At 40.8% G+C, this 23024-nt stretch overlaps 1 protein-coding gene across 2 annotated transcripts in view; it reads left to right on the top strand.

Annotated features, from left to right (window-relative positions):
- The window catches only part of runx2 (RUNX family transcription factor 2), a 157440-nt gene extending 134824 nt beyond the window's left edge, over positions 1–22616 (top strand). Inside the window, 3 exon segments of one of the 2 annotated variants that reach the window (NM_001135116.2) lie at positions 432–593; positions 9743–9904; positions 21345–22150. In NM_001135116.2, coding sequence (NP_001128588.1) covers positions 432–593; positions 9743–9904; positions 21345–21820 — 800 coding nt within the window. In that variant the 3' untranslated portion in view covers positions 21821–22150. 2 annotated transcript variants of the gene reach the window in all.
- Positions 22617–23024: the final 408 nt, after the last annotated feature.

Genomic DNA, 23024 nt, shown 5'->3' with positions numbered 1-23024 from the left:
TTGTGTGTCAGTGGCACTGCACATGCTCAGTGAGCTCTGGGCAGCTGTTGAGAAGCTAAGCTTAAAGGCTGTGGTAAAATATCAAACATTAACAGGAAGCAAAGTCCCATCTATCTTAGAAGCTGATGCTAGAGGGCTGATTATTATCAGTTCTGATGCAGAACACTGTTTTTATGCTGCTATGCATGTGCAGCTCTATTAATTATTAATAAGGCTAATCTATTTATCTTAACATTTCTAGTGATGTGGAATATACAGTATATGGGATAACCACAGAACACGCAGCAAGCTTGTCAGGGCCCTGCCACAGTTTTTCTAAAAATTAAACGATGGTCACCCCTGCCTAGTTCACTTATTTTATTTTTCTTTTCTAGGAAAAGTCGCTACCCTCTGATAATAGTAACTCTTATTTTATGATTTGCTGTTTCTAGGGCACAGACAGAAGCTTGATGACTCTAAACCTAGTTTGTTCTCTGAACGTGATTTAGGGCGCATTCCTCATCCCAGTATGAGAATGGGTGTCCCACCTCAGAGTCCACGGCCCTCACTGAACTCGAGTCCTTTTAATCCACAAGGACAGAGTCAGATTGCAGGTAAGGGGCAGAACCATGTCTTTGGGGTATTAAAGTCAATATCTTTTCTTTGTACAGAGGACATTAGCTTTTCAGGGTTGACAAATATTATAGAAATCTTTTAAGGGGAAATTCAATTTTAGTCCAAATTTATAACTGTCCAATAAGAAATACTGATAATTATTATCTTCCAGTGAGAACCTTAGAATATCCATCATAGCCGATATTGTCAAAATTATATGTGTTAAAGCTCACTGGTCAAAGGGAATCTATCACAGGAATTTCCATACATGTATAATATTAGAGTGTTACCTTAGTGTAAGCCTTTGTGTTTGTTTTATTGAACTGGAATTTCTGACTGTAGGGATAAATATGATGCTAGAATAAGGTATGTTTCTGCCCCTCCCATGAATAAAATATAGTAATGGTTATGCAATATGGCAGCTTTATATAAACCCTGCCCAGCAGCACCTGCATTTGGACACAAAGCAAATCCATTGCACCAAGAATATCATACTTCACTAAAATAGCCCTCATTAACTTAATGTACTTAATTATACTAGGAATTGTATATGAATTGTGTGCGTTGAAACTGTTTTACACTATAAAAAGTTACTTGAATCTGTTTAGAAATAATACTTTTAATTGGCAGTTTTTCTAGTTAGGACCTTACCAACCAACCGTTTGACCTGCTTGGTTACAGGGGCTGAGTTTGCCCTAGCAACCCTAGCAATCAACCAGATGTTAGCTGTTATTACTGCACTAGAACTGCAAAAGCTAACTGCTTTTTGGTGTCTAGACTCTCATGTTACAACAAAATCAACATATTGCCTTTCCCTACGTAATTTTGCCATATGGATATACTGGATATATATGTTGCTTCCTGTTCTTCTTGGCAATGTCACCACCTCTATGTAAAACAGAGTGAAAGTTCTTTCACTATGTTCACCCCCCCCGTGAATTGTCAGCTCTTCTTCCATTGTCATATCTGCTTTTATTAAAATCACCTCTGTGAAACACAATGTCTTCACTACTTTGCTTTATGGCAGTGCTTGGATATAAGGAAATCCATACTGGATCCTATAAAGGACATGTAAACCATACATTTTCCTGTCATGTATATAAGTTGGGCACATCTCCCCCACCCATACGACATCTTTGGTACTGTAAATATCTCCTCTGTTCGCCAGCACCATCAAATTTTCCAAAACCAAATAGCATCTCCTGATGGCCATTTTCCGTCTCACACATCTTCAGTAACATTTACATCTACAAACAGCACATGCGCGCAGTTCATTCAGTAAAGAATGCAGGCTTACACAGGCAGAACTTAATGCAGGCTTACACAGGCAGAACTTAATTTAAGCTTACACAGGTAGAACTTTGACGAAAAGTTATAAAACTGGGTTGCACTGATGAGGAGCATTAATTAGATGAGGAGAATGAGCCTAGACACACTGCCCAGAATAGATTAGAGTGAAAAATGCATTTTAAGAAGAATGCTTGCTTGAAAGGGATTATTATAGTTGCTGATATATGAGGATATATGGGCTGACCACATTACTTCAGGCTGAATCAACACATACTCAAAATATACAAGTCAAACACATAGGGACCTGGACATCAGTCGCAGATAGGATATGTGCTGGTACCGCAAAAAAAATGGTTAATAGGTTCTAACTTCCCAGGAACACTGGAGCCATTAGTCACATTAGGATGGGGACAACCCCGCTCCTGTTCTTTTTTTTACCCAGTTTAGTTGATTGTCAGGTAGGTGTCAATATCACTTTAATGTATTTAGGAGAGATTCTTTATAATTTAAAACAAGATATAGTAACAATCCTCGGGCATTTGTTGCAGTGGTACTGTGCTCTTAGTGTAATGTATTAACAAATGCCACTTATAATCTGAGCCTTGTTGCTAATAGGCACAAAGTGGCATCAGATGTCACTTACACATACAACATTGTTGGGCATAAAGTGTTAGTGAAAATGTAAATTCTGTGCTTTTTGTTAACAGCCTTAGGCCAAGGCATTGGGTGTCAAACTCCACATTGAGTCACCTTCTGGGTTCCTGGTCTTCTAATACATTGTAGCCAGGAAACATTGGTATTGTGTTTGAAAGCAAGCATCTGATTGGTTGCTATGGGCCAACAGACCTGCAGAAAACTGTACCAATTCCTACAGGGCATTTCCTGAGCAACACTCACTTACAGCCAAAACCTGACATCAAACATTCCATGATATCAACAATGATGTCATGGGGGCTCATCACCCTGCCCTACCCTAGCTGCTAAATATGGCCAGGGTCGGCTTTAGTTATGATGGGCCCAACATTATTTATACTAGGTACTGTCCAATCTATGGGGCTTTCTTCCGTTGTTCAAATACAACTGGGTTTCTTGATCTGTAACTTCAGGCACCCCACAAACAAAGTATTACTTTCTGTATAAATCCCAGAATCCTCTCTACCACTGATAATGGATGTGCCATTTCCACTGTAAATAAGAACCATTTTTCCCTATTCGGAAACTGTGAATATCAACTTCAGTTTCACTGGGTTGGTTCAAGATTAATGTAAATGTTCCATTTGCAAATTCTACTTCGGTAATGAGTCTAGTCAAGGGGGAGAACAAGAAAGTCTTCTCATGATATGCATATCAGCATTCTCCTCCCTAATGAAATCACTGCTATTGGGTTACAGATTGAGTCATCCGGGGAAAATGTATTACTTACAATGTAGCATCGTAAATGGAGAGAACGCGTTGTTTAGTAATGAAAATATATTTGTTTTTTTTACCTTGTGACTATGGCAGTTTTTATATGTTATAGGTCTTATTTACAAACTCTTTTTTGCACCTTGTCCCTCAGGTTGCACCTTTAGGCACAGCTCTTTGTTGTCCTAGAATGGAGCACAGAGAGTTGCACCTCAATATGAATGCAGGGCTGCCTGTGTTAAGTGGCTCTGCATTCAGGGTGGACAATAGGTGGTAGGCACAAGGGTGTCCCCCGCACTTACAAGTACCGCATCTTTCGCCGTATAAGACGCACTTTTTCTTCCCCAAAACTGGGGGGGAAAAGTTGGTGCATCTTATACGGCAAACTGCGTCTTCCTCTATGTGCCGCGGCTCTCTGCTACATCCTCGCTTTTATAAGGTTGCACCCGTGCGTACTGACGTCACACGCACAGGGCGCAACCTTATAAAAGCACAGAAGCAGCTGGGAGCTGCGGCACAGAGAGGAAGACATCACGGGAGCCGGAGGCCGCTGGGGGGAGGTTAGGGGGGAAATGGAAGGTGCTTGGGGGCCCTGGGGGATGCTGAAGAATGTTGGGGGTGCCATGGGGGAGCTGGAGGATGCTTGGAGGCCCTGGGGGAGCTGAAGGATACTTGGGGGGGCCCTGGGGGAAGCTGAAGGATACTTGGGGGGGCCTGGGGGAAGCTGAAGGATGCTTGGGGGGTCCCTGGGGGAAGCCTCATTATGTGCGAGCCCAGAGACAATCAACTTTATACAGTTGATATAAAATATTTTACTACAGTATTTGGTTCAGAATCTTTTTCTTCTAGATTTTCCTCCTTTAAAATTGGGTGCGTCTTATATTCTGGAGCGTCTTATAGGGCGAAAAATACGGTAGTTCTGGTGGGTAAAAAACACTGGGGAGCCTTTCAAGGCATGTCTGTGACAGGTGTTAAGTACAAGACTCCACTGTACCCAGCTAAACGAGCATATACAGATTTTGAAACCACATGTGCACTGTGCGGGGAGCCCTAGGGGTGCAATATTGCCCTCTTAATACTCTGGCAATTGCTGCCTGGGCAGTGGTAAACAAGGCTCTGTGAAGCTGCCATTTTGATCACTCATTCTACTTGGCAACTCATTCAGTCGAGGAAAACACACCTACATATGAGGAAAATCTCATATAAACTACTTATTATAGACCAAACACTTACCCATCATGCTATTTGAATGCGTTACATTATATACCTCCACTAGCAAAGCATTTTGGTTGAGGAGACAATCAGAAGGAATTCAATATATAAGAAACAGTGAAAGCAAAACACACCTAGATATGAAGACTGTCTAATATAAATACTTGTTTATCTATAAGGTACTGTACCTGTACTACTGTGTGAGAACTCTAGTTTTGGCTGATATGGGGCAGGCATTATAGCCCATGATGAAGCCTTTGCTTCTAGAAGGCCCTGCCAGCACAGTAGGCACTAGCAGTTGTGTTTCATGGACAGCTGGCAGTTAGCTGGTTATTCTGAGATTCTGCACCTGCTATGCCACAACTCCATTCTCATAAAATTACAAACTAATCTACTTGATGATTTTGAGAGTGGTTGTTCTAGTTGGGATGCCCTCATATTAACCTTTGTCCTATGGCTTAAAAGAGATTCTGCAAAAGCTGATTGTAATTCTAGCAAGGCGTGGTGGCCTTTATAGCAGTACCAACCTACATAATCCTCTGCATTCAGTTTCCTGTTTCTGCTCTGTTGTGTAAGTTCCTACAAGTATTAAGCCTGTATCTGACCTTGGCTTTACTTCTTCTCTGCTTGAATAGTCTTCTGGTGACCCTAGCTTAGTCTTGCTTATCTGATTGCTCTGTCTGTCCTATTCTCTCTGAAGTATTCTGGTTTAGGCTTCTGTAGGTGGGTGTCATTTGAGAATGTGGACTTCTTCATTCCCTAGAACTAACCATCTACTTGCATCAGTGTCGGCCCAAGAACCAGAGAACACCACAGTGATCACAGATAGAAGTATGCTATAGGCCTGAGGGCCATGGGTCTCTGGGCATTTTGTTCTTTACTACAAGCAACAGATGATGAAAGTGCTAGCTAAGTGCTGTAATTGTTGTGAATCTATGGCTACTTTCAGAGGGACTTGGTGTGCCCTAGACTCTGTGTCACCACTAGGTTTTCTCCCCCAAAAATGTCAGGGTTGCTTCCTACGTCTACAATATACTGCTGAATTTCAATTTAATACCCTGATTAATGGTGATGTGTTTCATAGTCTTTAATTATGTATTGATATTCTGTATGGCATTTAGTCTCATTCTGGGAAGTTTATGGCTACTCTGGCTGTACCCAGTGGTCATGAAGCAACTAAGGCAGTGATCCCCAACCAGTGGCTTGTGAGCAACATGTTGCTCACCACCCATTTATATGTTGCTCTAAGGGGCCTCAAAGTAGGTGCCCATCTTTACATCTCTGGCTTGGAGACAAGTTTTGGAAGCACATAGACATGGTTTTACTCCTAGCAGAGCTTCCTGTAGGCCAGCAGTCCCCATGGGGCTACCAAATAGCCAATCACAGCCCTTATCTGGCATCTCCAAAAAACTTTTTTCATGCTTGTGTGGCTCACCAACACCTTTTACATCTGAATGTGACTCATGAGTAAAAACGGTTGGGGATCCCTGATCTAAGGCATCCATTTACACTTCAGAAGATAGTCCTAGGTTGAAAAAAGGCACATCTCCATTAGATGCAACCTTTCGTTCAAATAAGTCCTACCTAACTTCTCGTTGAGCCAGAGGATGGAGAGAAGACCCCTATCTGTTGTTCTAGTTTTATTTACTTGTCTCCAGTTTGTATAGGTAGGGGGAAAACCTTCATGATCCCAAAATAGCACATGGATCCACACTGTATTAGAGCAGGGCTGCATGTTTCTGTGGCTGAGGGACATACTGTATATTATGGGGTTTATTTATTGGAAGTCAACCAGCATCAAACCCCTTTTCTTTTACCTCACACAGTAAATACCTATCAGATATTTATTCACATCTTATATATATAAATTTAGCTACAGTCTGGATCCCACTCTCTTTCTTCTTCCCTCTTCTTTCCATATCTCCCAGTCTTCTGCCTTTTCCCCCCTCATCTTCTTCTTCTCTTATGTCCTAATTATTCTCCTCCTTTCCTCTTTGCCTTTGGCAGGCCACAAGTAAAATTCTTTCTCCCCTCTTCTCATTTGCTGGGCTCGAAGCATCGCTAATGAGATGAAAGAAACCTCAGATCTGTCAGCATGTGCGGCGCAATAGCATAGGGGGCTGATCTTCAAAGTTAGAGGAGAAGATTTTTTTGGAACAAGATAACTTGCTGCACTTGGTGTTTGAAGCTGGGTGGAACTCGGAGAGAAAGTACATACACACAGGAAAGAGCTGCTAGCATATTTGCTCAAGCCTCAGCCCTGCTAACTGCCTGTAACGGGGCGAGCACAGGAAATGGGGGCGCACATACACAGCGTGCCTGCTACGAGCTGCCTTCCAGCCACGCTTTCTTTTCACACCCACACCTGCACAACAAGAGTGTTTACCGCAGAAACGTTAATCATTACAATGAGTCTTACAGTATGTACTGAGAACATAGCACTCTCACGCCACATTGGGGTACCAGTCATCTAGGCTGGAGGCAACATTGGCTATTATTAGCTCTGGTTACATCCAATTTGTGTCATTTCCTTTATAATAAAATGAAAATGCACAAATACTGTACAAAAGTATTGGGCAGACAGAAAAGTAATGCGCAAAGATATATTCTGCTAACCCAGGGGGTTTCCAACCTTTTTTATCAAATGTAAAAAGAGTTGGGGAGCAACACAGGCATGAAAATAGTTCTCAGGGGGTACCAAATAAGGGGTGTGGTTGGCTATTTGGTAGCCCCTATTATGGGCTTGCAGCCTAAAGAAAGCTCTGTTTGGTAGTGCACCTGGTTTTTATGCAACCAAAACTTCCAAGCCAGGAATTCAAAAATAAGCATCTGCTTTTAGACCACTGGGAGCAACATCCAAGGGGATGGGGAGCAACATGTTGCTTACAAGCCACTGGTTAAGGATCACTGTGCTAATTATTAGCCTTTGGACCTAGGAAACAGATAGAATGGAAAATATTTGCCAGTTGTTTACATGAGGGGCTCCTCATATCTAGGAGAGTCATTTTCTGTTTTTGAGAGCACATGGATAGACATTAATTAATGATTGCTATAGGCTCCCCATGCCTTTGGCACAGCACACCTAAAGACTTCAAACATTGTAGTTACTACCCAAGGAACCTTCAACAACAGCAGGGCAATGCTGATTGTAGGGATTTTTCCGGTCCATCGTAGAAGGTTGAACTAAAGCGTTGTTCCACGGTGTTGTCGAAGCGAGTTTTATTGAGAGCGCTTAGTGAGTTAAACCACACCAGTAGGGTCATTTCTAGATCCTCACTCAGTTTCAGATGCACGCATGTTCGTCTTAGCTGCAAATTATTTTTAGCCTTGATTTTTCCCCTTAAATATGAGCAAAATGGCAGGCAATTGTAATACAACAGGATAACAGGTCCAATACCTGTAGTATGATTTAATTTGAGAATAACTATATATATATATACAGTATATATATATGTATATACAGTAAATGCCCTGGCTGGCTACTGATTGGTACTGCGAGCATTCTAATTCTGATTGACTATACGACTCATGTAGATCTACAAGTGTAATTGAGGGCCCTGCAGTAAGTTGAGCATAAAACTGCTTTCATTAAAGGTACTTGTGTTAAAATGTGCTCCTTGCACCCCCCTATAGTTATGCCCTTCCTGACTTCTGTTCTGAATCCAGCGATGCTGTGCCTACTGACGCAGGGAACCCTGGAGCTACTACCACCTCCTGACCAGGCGTAGCTCCAGGGTTCCCTTTGTGCCCAACTTCAACAGGCTCAGCACAAACACAGACGTCACTTGAATGCCAAACATCGTAAAATGACACCAGACAGACTTCCATGCAATGGCGCCCAATTAGTAAAAGTATGCAGAAATGGATATTCTTTTTTTCTAAACATTTAAATGTGCTTCTAATGCCAATGGCTTCTCTAATGGAAGAGATACCTGCTATTTATACCATGCTTAGAATGAGGCATTGATAAGTATCTTCCTTTAGGCTGATGGCACATGGCACTGTGGTGGTTAAAGCGTTAAATCACAGATCGATCTATGCCAGTTCCATGCTGCAAAAATGCCATATTGGGTCATCTATTTCACCCCGTAGCAACCTGTCCTTGGGTCGGTGAGCGCTCATTTCCCTTCTTCCTCTCAATTCAGCTCTCCAAATGTGGATTTTTAATCCTGATCTGGCAGTCGGGATTACTCTGTAGTTTCCATGACTCATATTGTTTTCTTTATTTTCTTTTTTATTTCCTTTTAACCAAAGTAAACTGCACAGTTGGCTGCGCGGCCAATTCACGCACAGGGTTAGACGCAGAGCTGGCCAATCCAGTCCTCTATAGGTCACGCTAATGAGCTCTGCTTTAGTCATTTAAAAGGTATCCGATGGCGAGGCAGCTGCCCAACTAACTACTGGCTGCACGTGGAAGTCAGGGAGGTCCGTGGTGAGAGCAGGCTTTAGTCCAGCCAGCAACATCTCTTGGACAGTTGTTAATAGGATTAAAGGCGATTTGCTTTTTGGAATGATTTAGCTTTGCTGAAACAGCTTCTGGTTAATGCAGAAATTGGATAATGAAGTATTCTGGCACGCTGCGCACCGGAGCAGGAAGCATGAGGTTTTTTTTTTTCTGTGAATTTCTCCCTTTTTGTGATTTATTTTTTCAAATGAATGGCATGCTGGGAAGTGCAGAAAGTTCTAGGCGGAGGGCTGCTCTCACAGCCCAAAGGGGCCACATTCTAGAATATCGATACTCTCTCCTGGAAGAAAGTGAGTGAAGCGGAATGATTTTGCCTTCGGCTGAACTTGTGCTCTCCAACTACTGTGTCCATAAAATCTCATCCCAAGTGTAATTGTGACGTCTCTTAATTATAGGCCCGAGAGCCAATGAGAATTTTGATTCATTGTATGGGGGAAAAAAACTTCTCAAATCACAACTTTTATGACATTATTTAGCATATGGCACGGTCAGTGGGAGCACGATTGAGATCAATCGCTCAGGTATAAGAAACCATGGTGCGGAGTGATTTCCATTCCACAATTGTAACTTTGGGGTACCATTGTGATACTTTATTAATATTTATGTAAGCTTTATTGGAACTAAGGGGAGCCAACAAGTTTAGGATTGAACCAAAGGGTGTCTGAGAAATGGTTTCTAGGACTGCATACATTTAAAAGTTCTTTGCAACGATTGCTTTGATATACTGTAAAATGCCGCTAATAGCACATTACAGATATACTTGTTTTTAATTTTCAGACCCAAGGCAGACACAGTCATCCCCTCCATGGTCCTATGACCAATCATATCCATCCTATCTGAGCCAGATGACATCTCCATCCATCCATTCCACAACGCCATTGTCCTCCACCCGCGGTACAGGGCTTCCTGCTATCTCCGACGTGCCCCGGCGCCTCTCAGGTAATGGCTAAAGCTTCGGCTGGCAACACCTGTCTATACAGGAACCCCGGGGGTATGTAAGAATGTTCTCCTTACTGACCCAGTCATTGTGGGACCACTTGCCAATGCAAAAGTATACAACAATAGAGGTATAATTTATCGGGTTAAGCGGTTGTTGCATGGAAAACAGCGGCAGTCCTGAGTGACTGCAAGTGCTCCCACAAGTCCAGGCAAATGCCATTAAATCATACAACATATACCAGTGCCAGTAAAGTTGGCCAAACGCAGGGCTCAGCTGCTGTCTCTTATCTATTAACGCAACCTCCAACATGGTGCACCGGCAAACTGGACCATCTGCAGTCCAGCAGGATCTCAGGATGGTCTGTTAATACCGGCCCCCAAACCTGACTCAAGTAGTCATACATTATAGTGGAAATTGGCCAAATCTGTGTAAACTGCAACAGTGGGCATATTTGTTTGTAAATAATCCCCCCATGTTCTCCTACTCCTTATAATAAGGAGAGAAATAAGGTTATCTGTGTGGTGCAACCTGTGTTGTTGTGTTTGTTTTGCCGGGTTCCTCAGTAGCTGATGTAAGACTCTCTGCCTCCCTGCAGCTATAGAGCTTATAATCCATGCCGGAAGACCAAAAGCAGACAAAACAGACACATTGTTCAGCTCCGCAGATATTGTTTTACACCCTGTTAATTTGCACTAATTATGTTGGTGTGTGGGTGGTAGGATGGTGGCAGTCACACCCAGCGCTGCCCAAACCGGTGTATTTGATTTCCTGAAACTTAAGCCGTGTGGATATCAAACCAAAGTGATTCAGGGATACCAAGGAGAGGCATAAAGGTGTCCTGAGGATGGAATAAGGCTGTATTTCACAAGGGAAACTGCCAGCCCAAAATATCCCTCTTGATAATATTTTTGTTATCAAAAGGGAAAATTTTATACCAGTTAAAGTGGCCGTATTGGTCATCACCATTGGTTGCAGGAAAGATGGTTTGTACCCTTCGCCGCCTTCATAGGTGCCTGACCTCATCTCCAACCATTCAGGCACAAAATACCTTCATTTGGTACAATAATTCCGGTTCTTGCAAGGCCACTGTGGCCTGTGTATGTATGTATGTATATCTTTATTTATAAAGTGCTACTTATGTACGCAGCGCTGTACAGTAGAATAGATTAATACAAACAGGGGGTTATTAAGATAATAATAGATAAATACACAGTATAACAATAAATACATATAAATACAAGATACAGTTGCAATAAGTTAAGAGTCAAAGACACAAGAGGATGGAGGTCCCTGCCCCGTAGAGCTTACAATCGATATGGGAGGGTAACTTACAGACACAAATAGGCAAGTATAAGGGCTGTAGGTCACAGTGGGTGACACTACAATATAAGTTGGTCTTTCTAAGCTTTCTCATCTTAATCACACTTCTTATTAATCCTGTTAAAGAGGTAGTTTACTTAAAAAATTACCTGTATTAATGTCCCAGTCATAGAAACTTTTCAATTGGTTGTTTTTTTTTATAGATTGTTTTTGTTATTTTTGCCCGTTTCCAGCTTTTAAAGGGGTGGTTCACCTCTAAGATGACTTTTAACCTTACAACCACATAGCTGCTAAAATTCCAAACTGGAGAGCTGCTGAACTAAAAGCAAAATAACTGAAAAGCTACAAAAACTGAAAACCAATTGCAAATTATCGCTATCTACATCATATTAAAAGTTAATTTCAAAGTGAACACCCCCTTTGAATGGGGGGTCTCTGACCCTGACAGATGCTCTGCGATCCTGCAGTTGTTTTATTATTGTTACTTTTTATTCCTTAACTTTCTATTCACACCATTTACTACAGTCTCTGTTTCATGCCTTTGCTTGGTTGCTAAGGTAAACTGAACCCTAGAAACCAGTCAATTGCTTCAAAAATAAATAAATCAATACCAAATGAAAATTGTCACCCACTTCATCATACCAAAGTTAATTTAAAGGTGAACTACCCCTAAAAATGACATTCTTATCAAAATGATAGGTTGTTGTATCATGTAGGGATAGAAAATATACTTAGAAAACAGGAGAGATAAAAAAATTAAAACCCTGGATGCAAAAAAAAATTGCTACGCTACGAAAAATGCGCAACTTTTCGCGTAAGTTTTAACGCTACGCAAAATGCGCAACTTTTTACGCAACTTTCGTAATGGATACGAAAAACTCGCGTTTTTACGCAAAAATCGTATTGGTAACGAAAAATTCGTACAGAATCCGAAAAAATCGCAAAACATACGAAAAAGTCGCAAAATGTTCGTTTTCAAGTCGGAACTTTTCCAATTCGGGTCGGATTCGTGGGTTAGTAAATCAGCCCCATAGTGTCTAAAATAGCTATTTATCTTCCAAATGTGCCGTATGTGCCCTGCTTTATGGGGATGAATGTGTTGTTTAAACGCTCTGCTCCACTCCTGCAGCGCTGAGTATGGCTCCTCTCTCCTCTCTGTTCCCATAGCTATAAATCAGAATTTCTAGGGAAGGTTCATTTACATACAACAATTAAACAGCAAAGTGCAACAAAACAATTAAACCACAAATTTTTTTGCTTTTTCCTTTACTTTTATGATTTAGTTACTCCCCCCCCATCCCCTTTATTGTATTTGTGAGAAATGTCCCCATGTCAGGACAAAGTGTACAGAGATGAAGATATATGTTACTCTCACTACTGATTTAGCTCGTGTTTTTTTTTCATGTCGGGGGTCTATTGAGTCCAGCCGCTATGTCTGCTCCCATTTAGCCATACCAATCACACAGCGCCGCAGCCAAACGCTCGCTCCTATTTGTCATGTCTGCCACACAATCCCGTATCATGACAGGCGTAATCCTGCCTTGATCCCCTGTAACAAATGTGTCCTCTGCAAGATTAACTTTTCAGAATTCCATAGAAAATTATCATTTATTTTAAAGGAAAAAAATAAATCTTTAATTAAATACAGGTCATTCAGAAACAGACAGACGTTTTTCTGCCTCGGTTTATAGGTTCTTTCTCTCTGATGGTTCCAGCACCGGCTAAACCCACATTGATGTTAATATTACAATAGAATCCCTTATAAGATTCGCTTAGCAAACCAATAAGTTATTATATTCACAACTTTGTCTAAGCAACAGAGTATTGGACTCTGGACTGGATAAGGGATCTTTCCATAATTCAGATCTCCATACCTTAAGTCTACTAAAAAAAAATAATTTAAACAGTAATTAAACCCAACAGGACTGTTCTGCCCCCAATAAGGGGTAATTATATCTTAGTTGGGATCAAGTACAGGTACTGTTTTATTATTACAGAGAAAAGGGAATCATTTAACCATGAAATAAACCCAATAGGGCTGTTCTGCCCCAATAAGGGGTAATTATATCTTAGTTGGGATCAAGTACAGGTACTGTTTTATTATTACAGAGAAAAGGGAATCATTTAACCATGAAATAAACCCAATAGGGCTGTTCTGCCCCAATAAGGGGTAATTATATCTTAGTTGGGATCAAGTACAGGTACTGTTTTATTATTACAGAGAAAAGGGAATCATTTAACCATTAAATAAACCCAATAGGGCTGTTCTGCCCCAATAAGGGGTAATTATATCTTAGTTGGGATCAAGTACAGGTACTGTTTTATTATTACACAGAAAAAGGAAATCAATTTTAAAGGTCTGAATTATTAGATTATGGGAGATGGCTTTTCTGTAATTCAGAAATTTCTGAATAATGGGTTTCTGTAAAACGGGTCTCTTACCTTCAAATAAAGTTTTAGTATGATGCAGACAGTGATATTCTATGACAATTTGCAAAGTAATCCTAATTTTTTATTTTTTGTGGTTTTTCAGTTATTTAACTTTTTGTTCAGCAGCCTTATTTATATATAGGCACCTGAGGGCCTGTGCCTAGAGCGGTAGCTTTAGGGCGGAAGCCCTCTTTGTGGCACGTTTATATTAAAATAAAGTACTGGTTTGTATATAGTGAAATGGGTGGAGTTTCAGCTGAATAAAGGGTGTGTCTGAGTTCAGCTGGGAGGGGTTGGGGTAGATCAGGGGCAAGCTAATACATTTTCACCTAGTTTTATGGTATTTGTTGGGTTTTCATCAATTTCTTTCATTATCTTCAATCTGCAACCCTCTATCTGCTGTTCAACTAGAATTCCTAGCATTCTAACCAACAAATAGAGACCCTCTAAGCCAGTGATCCCCAACCAGTGGCTCAGGGGCAACATGTTGCTTCCCAACCCCTTGGGTGTTGCTCTCAGTGCCCCAAACCAGGGAGCTATTTTTGAATTCCTGACTTGGGGGCAAGTTTTGGTTGAATAAAAACAAGATTTCCTACCAAATAAAGCCCCTATAAGCTGATAGGGTGCATAGAGGCCCCTAATAGCCAATCACAGCCCTTATTTGGCTCCTCCATGAACTTTTATGCTGCTTGTGTTGCTCTCCAAGTCTTTTTACATTTGACTGTGGCTCACGAGTAAGTAAGGTTGGGGACCCCTGCTCTACGTGGTGCACATGCTTTAGGGCCACAACATGGCATCCATACCTGCGAGGGGACCATCAGATGCTGGAGAGCCATGCTGTGGCTAGCAAGTCCATGCTGTGGGACAGTGCTGATACCGAGCCCTGGCAGGTGTTCTCCGGCTGATTTTAGCTGCATTTCTCTGCAATAAAAAAAATCAGATATTTTTTTTTGTCTCATATAAAATGGAAAGAAATGCTGAGAGGGTAAGATCGTCGTCTGCTCTTGTTTGGGGTCTTATCTCATTCTTATAACCACATCTGAAGGCGCTCGGCTCGTTATGAATTTCATGGAAACGGATTCTCTGAAAGTGTTTCCATATGTTCCTTCCCAATATATCTCGTCCCCCTTTTTTTCTTCGGAGCAGAATCCAACCTCACGCACAGGCTGGAAATGACTTCAGGATGTGACAGGCGAGTCACATGTCCGCCATGGCTCCGTGTGTGGCCTCTTCGGAAAGCAGGCAGCTGCCTGAGGACTGGCTTTCTTCCCCCCCTCCTTCCCGTCCCTTTTACAGTAGATCTAGTTTCAAAGCAAATCCCTTTTGCAGTTTTTACAGTTCCTAATCAATCTGTCAAGGAACCCCGCTGATTTCCTCCTAATGAGAAGTGTCCTGTTGGAAGACTTTATAGCAGCGAGCCCTGTAGGGAGACTGTGCAGCTTGCTCTTCTATTCTGCTTCGGCCATAGCCAGGGCTGAGAAATCTCACTCGTTAAGGCTATTACTCGCTCTGACAAAACATTTTCTCTGAACTTGAGATTTAATTCTTGTTTGGAAAAAGTAAAGAAGGAATGCGAAACGCGTTGCCATTCATAGCCATTGGTTGCCTACCCCATAATGGGTTGGGGCTAAAAGGGCGTGTAACCACCAAAAATAAAATTTTGCTTAATGAAAGAAGTCCAATTGACAAAACACATTCATTACACATCTTTAAGTGGTTTCAAAATTCTTGTAAATATTATTGCTACTGAAAGCAGTAAGAAAGTTATTCATTTACTACTGCTTGGTCTAGCCCAGCAAGCATTTTCATATACTGATTGGCTACAGGTTGGTCTAGCCCTATATATATCCAGTACACTTATTACTTATTGCTCTAGCCCTGTAATATCTAGTACCTTAACTGGCTTCTGTTTGGTCTAGCCCAGGGATCCAGGGTCGGACTGGGCCGCCGGGACACCGGGAAAAAACCGACCTGACCGTTGCCGGCGCTCCTGCGGTCGACGGTGTTAAGTTTATACACACTCAGGAGAGGACGTCCAGTGGGGGGTTAGGGAGGATCAGTGGGGGCCCCTACGGAGGGTTAGGGGGTACAGCGGGAGCCCCTAGGGGGTGTGGGGGACAAATGATATAGGAACTATATTGGGCCCAGCTTTATACCCATAAGCTTGCACTTGAAACAAGGTAATCGTCACTATTTAGGATCCATTAGCTGCAATTTTAGAGCTTCTTCCCTTCCTTTCCTACTGGGTGTAAGGCTGGGCCCAGCGTGTGAGTGTGAGAAGGGCCCGGGTCCATTGCCTACATGCAGCTGAAGTTATTGTAGAACAAATATTTGATTTTCAAGTGTTTACAACCGTTTTCTATCAATAGTCTGAAGCTCCTGTCCCTCCATTGCCCCAGTTTATCCAGCGCTGTAAGCAAACACAGGCCTTGCAGAGACAGATAAATATTATTTCATATGGGAGAAAGTGCCCAAATCACAGGGCTGTCTCACTAATCTTGGGGGGGAACCTACTATCAGATCGGAAATTACTGAAAAAGATTGAAGGCCCCTATCACATTCCAAACTGAAGGGCAGAATACAGCACTGCCTGTGTTTGGCAGCACTGTATTCACGAGGGGTGGGTGGAGGAATGTAGGTGTCCCACCCTCCTGCCCTTTATCCCCTATTGTGCACTTCATTTTGATGCACCGGTTATGGAGAGTTTATTTGTGACCAAATTGGACCAAATTAGACAATATATTACATTATATATACAATATATTAGTGCCCATGGTTTTTCCTTTGCAGCAAAATGAGGGGAGTAATGTGGGTCCCACAAATTGCAATCAGATACGGAGGTGCCCTTTCATTTTATGTGCTATACAGAGAGTCTCGTTAATACCCTATTTTCTAAGGCCCCACTGTTCCGTTCCTTGGTTGGACAGTAAAATATACAGTAACGTTCCGTCAGCAAAATCCCTGGAATATTATGTGCCTGCTATGGAATGGAATATTTTCCATGTATAAAATGTGCTGTAATTTGCTTGGCTGTGATGCCCATAATAAAATGCAATACTCACAGTGCTGCCAAGGCACGGCCGCCGGGGGGGGGGCTTATAAAATATGTACTGAATGTGAGTCTAAATGAAACGGTAACATTTCCATAGCTATCAATAGAAAGGTAAAGTATCAGTGGTTACAGGTAGGTGTAAATCCAAACCCGCAGCTGTGGGACTACAACTCCCATCATCCTGAGCATACCATAATAGTGGTTGTAGAACTGAGAGAAGGCAAAATTCAAATAATAAATAAACTACTGGTTTACCCACTTGCCCATTATTCTATTTAAAGAAGAACTAAAGCATAAAGTTTATATGGTTAGAAATTCTGTATTTGTGTATATACAATATATAATCCAGGCCTTTACAGTTGCCCACAGCAGCTCCCTATCTTGGATATTGTTAGGCCATTTTTTGTGTGCCAGTGGCACTGCACGTGCTCAGTGGGCTCTGGGCTGCTGTTGCTAAGCTAAGGGGTCACCAGAAATAATCAGTCAGAAAATGAGGCTTCATCTGTCATAGAAGCTGATTCTATGGGGCTGATTATTAAAACAGGGCTGATTATTAATCACTCTGATTCAGAGTGCAATGGTTTCTAGGCTGCCATGTAATCTGAATGAATTACTAATTGGCCTTGTATTGTGAATATTTTATGTTGTCAGCCCCTAAGCTCAGGTAACGGGTAATGGGTCACATTGTGCTATAATTGAATTAATAAAGACAAAACACTCCTATATAAGAGAAACACCTTATATAAACTTATTTCATACCTCCACCCACTTACCCAGGATTCCAATGGACAGCATATGATAAAATTAAATCAGTGAAGGCAAAACAGCTATATATATATAGAGAGAGAGAGAGATTCTTTATATTGCACAAGGGTATCACAAATCTGATGTAGGTGTGTTGTTACAGCACTAGGCCCACTGAGGTGAATGGGAGTTGTAGTTCCGCAGCATCTGCAGCAATGAGTGATTTCGCTCAGAGCCCGTTAATGACTCAGGAACAGAGGCTAGGAAAAGAGTAGCAATTTTCCAGTTCCTACTGCCTGCAATATAAATAACATTCTCATTCATTTACAAATATGACTTGATTTACAACAGACGGGGACGGAGGAAATGCTCAGAGCTAGTGCGCTTTCCTCCATTCACTGCCTCCCTTTATTTCTGCCTGTGTCATGTACACCACTAATTACCAGCAGCGAGAAAAAAAAAAAGAATTCCGATTTGTAACCGCGGAGCATTCAGGTGGTCTCAGCGCGCCGCTCTCACTGTGGGTTCTGCATCATGAAAGTGTCATTCTGAGAAACTTCCCAATACACACTCATTATGCCTTTTCATTGGTATTAATATTACTTGTAATTGCAATTGAAAGTAGTGTCTGCAGCTCCCTTGCTGCACTGCTGGTTCTGTAGCAGCCTTGTGTATTTCAGTAGTCAGAACCACCAGGGAGAGACGAATGCCACACACATTTTATTGCAGTTACATTTAAAGGATCTCTGGTGGGCCCTTGGAGGTATTATTATTTATGAATCCAGCTATGTGTTGTAGGGTGATTATACATGAAATGGACACGGTATTTATACTACTATGTGTTCTGGGGGCATTATCTATAGAATTGGCTTAGTATTTATCCTGCCATTTGTTCTGGGGGCATTATATATAGCACTGGCACTGTATTTATCCTGCAGTCTGTTCTGGGGGCATTATGTATATAGAACTGGCATAATATTTTTCCTGTCATGTGTTCTGGGGGCATTATGTATGTAGAATGGCATAGTATTTATCCGGTCATGTGTTCTGGGGGCATTATATATAGAACTGGCACTGTATTAATCTTAATATTTGTTCTGGTGCATTATATATAGAACAGGCACTGTATTTATCCTGCAGTGTGTTCTGGGGGCATTATGTATATAGAACTAGCACTGTATTTATCCTGATATTTGTTCTGGTGCATTATATATAGAACTGGCACTGTATTTATCCTGATATTTGTTCTGGGGGCATTATATATAGAACTGGCACTGTATTTATCCTGTCATGTGTTCTGGGGGCATTATATATGTAGAACTGGCATAGTATTTATCCTGTCATGTGTTCTGGGGGCATTATATATAGAACTGGCACTGTATTAATCTTAATATTTGTTCTGGTGCATTATATATAGAACAGGCACTGTATTTATCCTGCAGTGTGTTCTGGGGGCATTATGTATATAGAACTAGCACTGTATTTATCCTGATATTTGTTCTGGTGCATTATATATAGAACTGGCACTGTATTTATCCTGCAATGTGTTCTGGGGGCATTATGTATATAGAACTGGCACTGTTTTTATCCTGATCTTTGTTCTGGTGCATTATATATAGAACTGGCATAGTATTTATCCTGCAATGTTTTCTGGGGGCATTATACTGTATATAGCACTGGCACTGTATTTATCCAGATATGTGTTCTGGGGGCATTATATATAGAATTGGCACTGTATTTATCTTGCCATGTGTACTGGGGTATTACACTTGGAATTAGCCCTGGGATACTGTGTAGAAAATGTCTTTAATTAGCCTCCCTGAACACAAAAATGACCCTCTGTCTATGTTTATTAGCCGATATGTTCCTATAAGTCACAACACTGTGGCGGAATCTCCCTCCGACTGCTATATGTAAGCAATCACTGGAGGTCGGCTTTCCCTACTCGATATAAACATTGCAGAGCTCGCAATATATTTTTGACTCAGTAGAAGATAATGGGAACCGACTGCAGAAAACTGGAAAATGGCTGCGTTCAACTTATCAAATTAATGGGGAGATTAGGGTGTGATTAATGTGACACGGGGATGAAGGCTTAGCAGCACCAGGCATGGGGTAATTGAGAGTGAAAAGCTAAAGTGTAGGAATTCTGGAAGAAATTTACTCTTTTTATGATTTCCAGCAAACCACATCTTTTGGGCTCGAAGCTGTAAAATGAATGACAAGTGACATTACCTGGCGGCCATAAACATTTGTGGGGGCTACGGTTCCTAGAGACCGGGAGCAGGTAGAGGGCTAATGGAGACAAGAAAAAGCTCATTGAGCACGGCTGGATTGTAGCCAGACCCTGGCCTTAATGACGCTTTTGCAGCAAAATAAATGGAAACATATGGAAATTTAATTGTTCCGAGTTTCTGACCGAAAGGCACCGAGGCAAAAATCATAAGGACAAGAAAAGGTTTATATTAGCAGAGGTGTGACTGTCGCCTTTTGAAAAATGTCTGCTTTTTTTTTTTAAAGTTGCGTGGTCTGGCTGAATATATGTGTGTGTGTGTGTATATATACAGTATACATATTTACTCTCTGTTTCCTAGTCATTATTTGCCTAATTCAAGAAAATGTAATTCTATGCATATTTCCAACCATCATTCATGAAAAATTTCCAATGGTTTTAAAGATATTTGTAACCTTAATGCCCATGAAAAGCAATTCTCAGATAAAATCTTCAGTTTTGCATTAGAGAAACTTGAAATTCTGTTATTCAAATTTCAAAAATGTTTCTAAATTTAGTTATGCTATACAGGTATAGGATCCCTTATCCAGAAACCCGTTATCCAGAAAGTTTCGAATTACAGAAAACCTGTCTCCCACAGACTCCATTTTAATCAAATAATTCAGAATTTTAAAACTGATTTCCTTTTTCTCTGTAATAATAAAACAGTACCTGTACTTGATCCCAACTAAGATATAATTACCCCTTATTGGGGGCAGAACAGCCCTATTGGGTTTATTTCATGGTTAAATTATTCCCTTTTCTCTGTAATAATAAAACAGTACCTGTACTTGATCCCAACTAAGATATAATTACCCCTTATTGGGGGCAGAACAGCCCTATTGGGTTTATTTAATGGTTAAATGATTCCCTTTTCTCTGTAATAATAAAACAGTACCTGTACTTGATCCCAACTAAGATATAATTACCCCTTATTGGGGGCAGAACAGCCCTATTGGGTTTATTTAATGGTTAAATGATTCCCTTTTCTCTGTAATAATAAAACAGTACCTGTAATTGATCCCAACTAAGATATAATTACCCCTTATTGGGGGCAGAACAGCCCTATTGGGTTTATTTAATGGTTAAATGACTCCCTTTTCTCTGTAATAATAAAACAGTACCTGTACTTGATCCCAACTAAGATATAATTACCCCTTATTGGGGCAGAACAGCCCTATTGGGTTTATTTAATGGTTAAATGATTCCCTTTTCTCTGTAATAATAAAACAGTACCTGTACTTGATCCCAACTAAGATATAAATAATCCTTATTGGATGCAAAAAAACAATCCTAATGGATTTAATTAATGTTTTATTGATTTTTTAGTGAACTTAAGGTATGGAGACCCCTTATCCGGAATAACGGGTCCTATACCTGTATACAGAGAAAGAGAGAGTGAAAGAAAATCAATATAACTTGAGATTTTAGTAAATCTTTTACAGCCAAATAGTCTGTCTCGGTTCAGTAACCAATCAGCATTTAGCTTTTGTTGGACTTGCACAGGTCATGTAACAATCCCAAACACAGAGTAGAAATTTTGATAAATAATTGATTGTACAGATTTACCAAAGGACCACATTTAAAACAAATATATTGACATTTGTTTTTCTTTGTTTAGGTGCTTCGGAACTGGGTCCATTCTCCGATCCGCGGCAGTTTACAAGTATTTCATCATTAACAGAGAGTCGGTTTTCCAACCCACGAATGCACTATCCTGCCACATTCACGTATAGTCCTCCTGTCACCACAGGGATGTCTTTAGGTATGTCTGCAACCACTCACTATCATACCTACCTACCACCCCCTTATCCAGGCTCCTCCCAGAATCAAAGTGGACCATTCCAAACCAGCAGCACTCCCTACCTTTACTACGGTACATCATCTGGATCATACCAGTTCCCCATGGTTCCCGGGGGTGACAGATCTCCATCTCGGATGCTACCACCCTGCACCACGTCCAACGGGGGCACATTGCTTAACCCCAATCTGGCCAATCAGAATGATGGGGTGGATGCAGACGGAAGCCACAGCAGCTCTCCTACTGTGTTAAACTCCACTGGTCGAATGGATGAATCCGTATGGAGGCCTTACTGATGACAGAACAGCCAATAGGAAGACATTTTTCCACAGAACACAGAAGTGCCTTTTTTTTAAATGAACTTTTTGGATGTCACTATTTTTAACTTTTATAGGCTTTTATAAATAAAAAAAATAATGCAAGTAAACTGATTTGGCAAAATATTTTTGCCACTATGTTTCAAATGAGATGGTTACAAGCACACATGGCCTTAAAACTCTTATTTCTTGATCATTATTTATGTCCAACTGAACCATTCCAAAGAGTTTTCATCACCAAAAATGGTTGTGGAAGCTTTAAAAAGACTTTTTTTTTCCCACGGGGGTGAGAGAAGATTCCATTCCCGAGCCGCAATTTGCCAATAAACGGGAAGCCCTGGAATATCTGACTGATACGTGACAATAACTGCACAAAACGCGCCCGGCGCTACCGCTCTTTTTGTTTTTCAGCCTTTATGGGTAATTCTGATGGTACAGAACTTTTTTTTTTACATTTTTGCTTCGATGATGCCAAAACCAAAAAAAAAAAAAAAAAAAATGCAATAATAGTAAACAAAAAAATGCCTATGCAATAAGAAAGTAGCAATATCCGCTTGTTGGTTTCTTCGGCTATTTTTATTTTTTTTTAAATTATCGGTATGTATAAAATCTGAAGATGTTCTTCTTTTGCTGAGGTGGATCGACCTTTTTTTTTTAAGTTTTAATTTATAATTATTTAAAGATATTTTGGACCCTAAAGTGTTTCTTTATGTTATAATGTGCTGACAGGTCCCTAAACATGTATATTGTTATTATAAATTGTCTTTTTATAGTGCATTGTCCGTAAAGACTTAAAACTCTGCCATAAGTATGACTTACATCTAATAGTTCCAGGTTTAAACTGGCTAAATAATGTTTCCGTTTTGGGTTAGATAGAGAGGTACTGGTTCCCCATTGTCCGACCGTTAACAAATTCTAGTGCAGTGCACTGTGGGTAAAAAAAGCATTGGTGGCTCATAGAGTTTTGCGTCAGTTTACCGTATATCGATGCTTCCAGTCTATGTTTAGTTTGCTGATAGTTGAGCGGTTGCAGAACTACTACAGGTATGGGATCCCTTATCCAGAAAGCTCTGAATTACGGAAAGCCCGTCTCCCATAGACTCCATTTTAATCAAATAATTCAGAATTTTAAAACTGATTTCCTTTTTCTCTGTAGTAATAAAGCATTAGCTTGTAATTGATC

This window comes from Xenopus tropicalis, chromosome 5 (assembly GCF_000004195.4).
Source record: "Xenopus tropicalis strain Nigerian chromosome 5, UCB_Xtro_10.0, whole genome shotgun sequence".
Lineage (NCBI taxonomy): Eukaryota > Metazoa > Chordata > Amphibia > Anura > Pipidae > Xenopus > Xenopus tropicalis.
The sequence above is the reverse complement of the archived record's forward strand: the minus strand, read 5'-3'. Positions and strand labels throughout refer to the sequence as shown.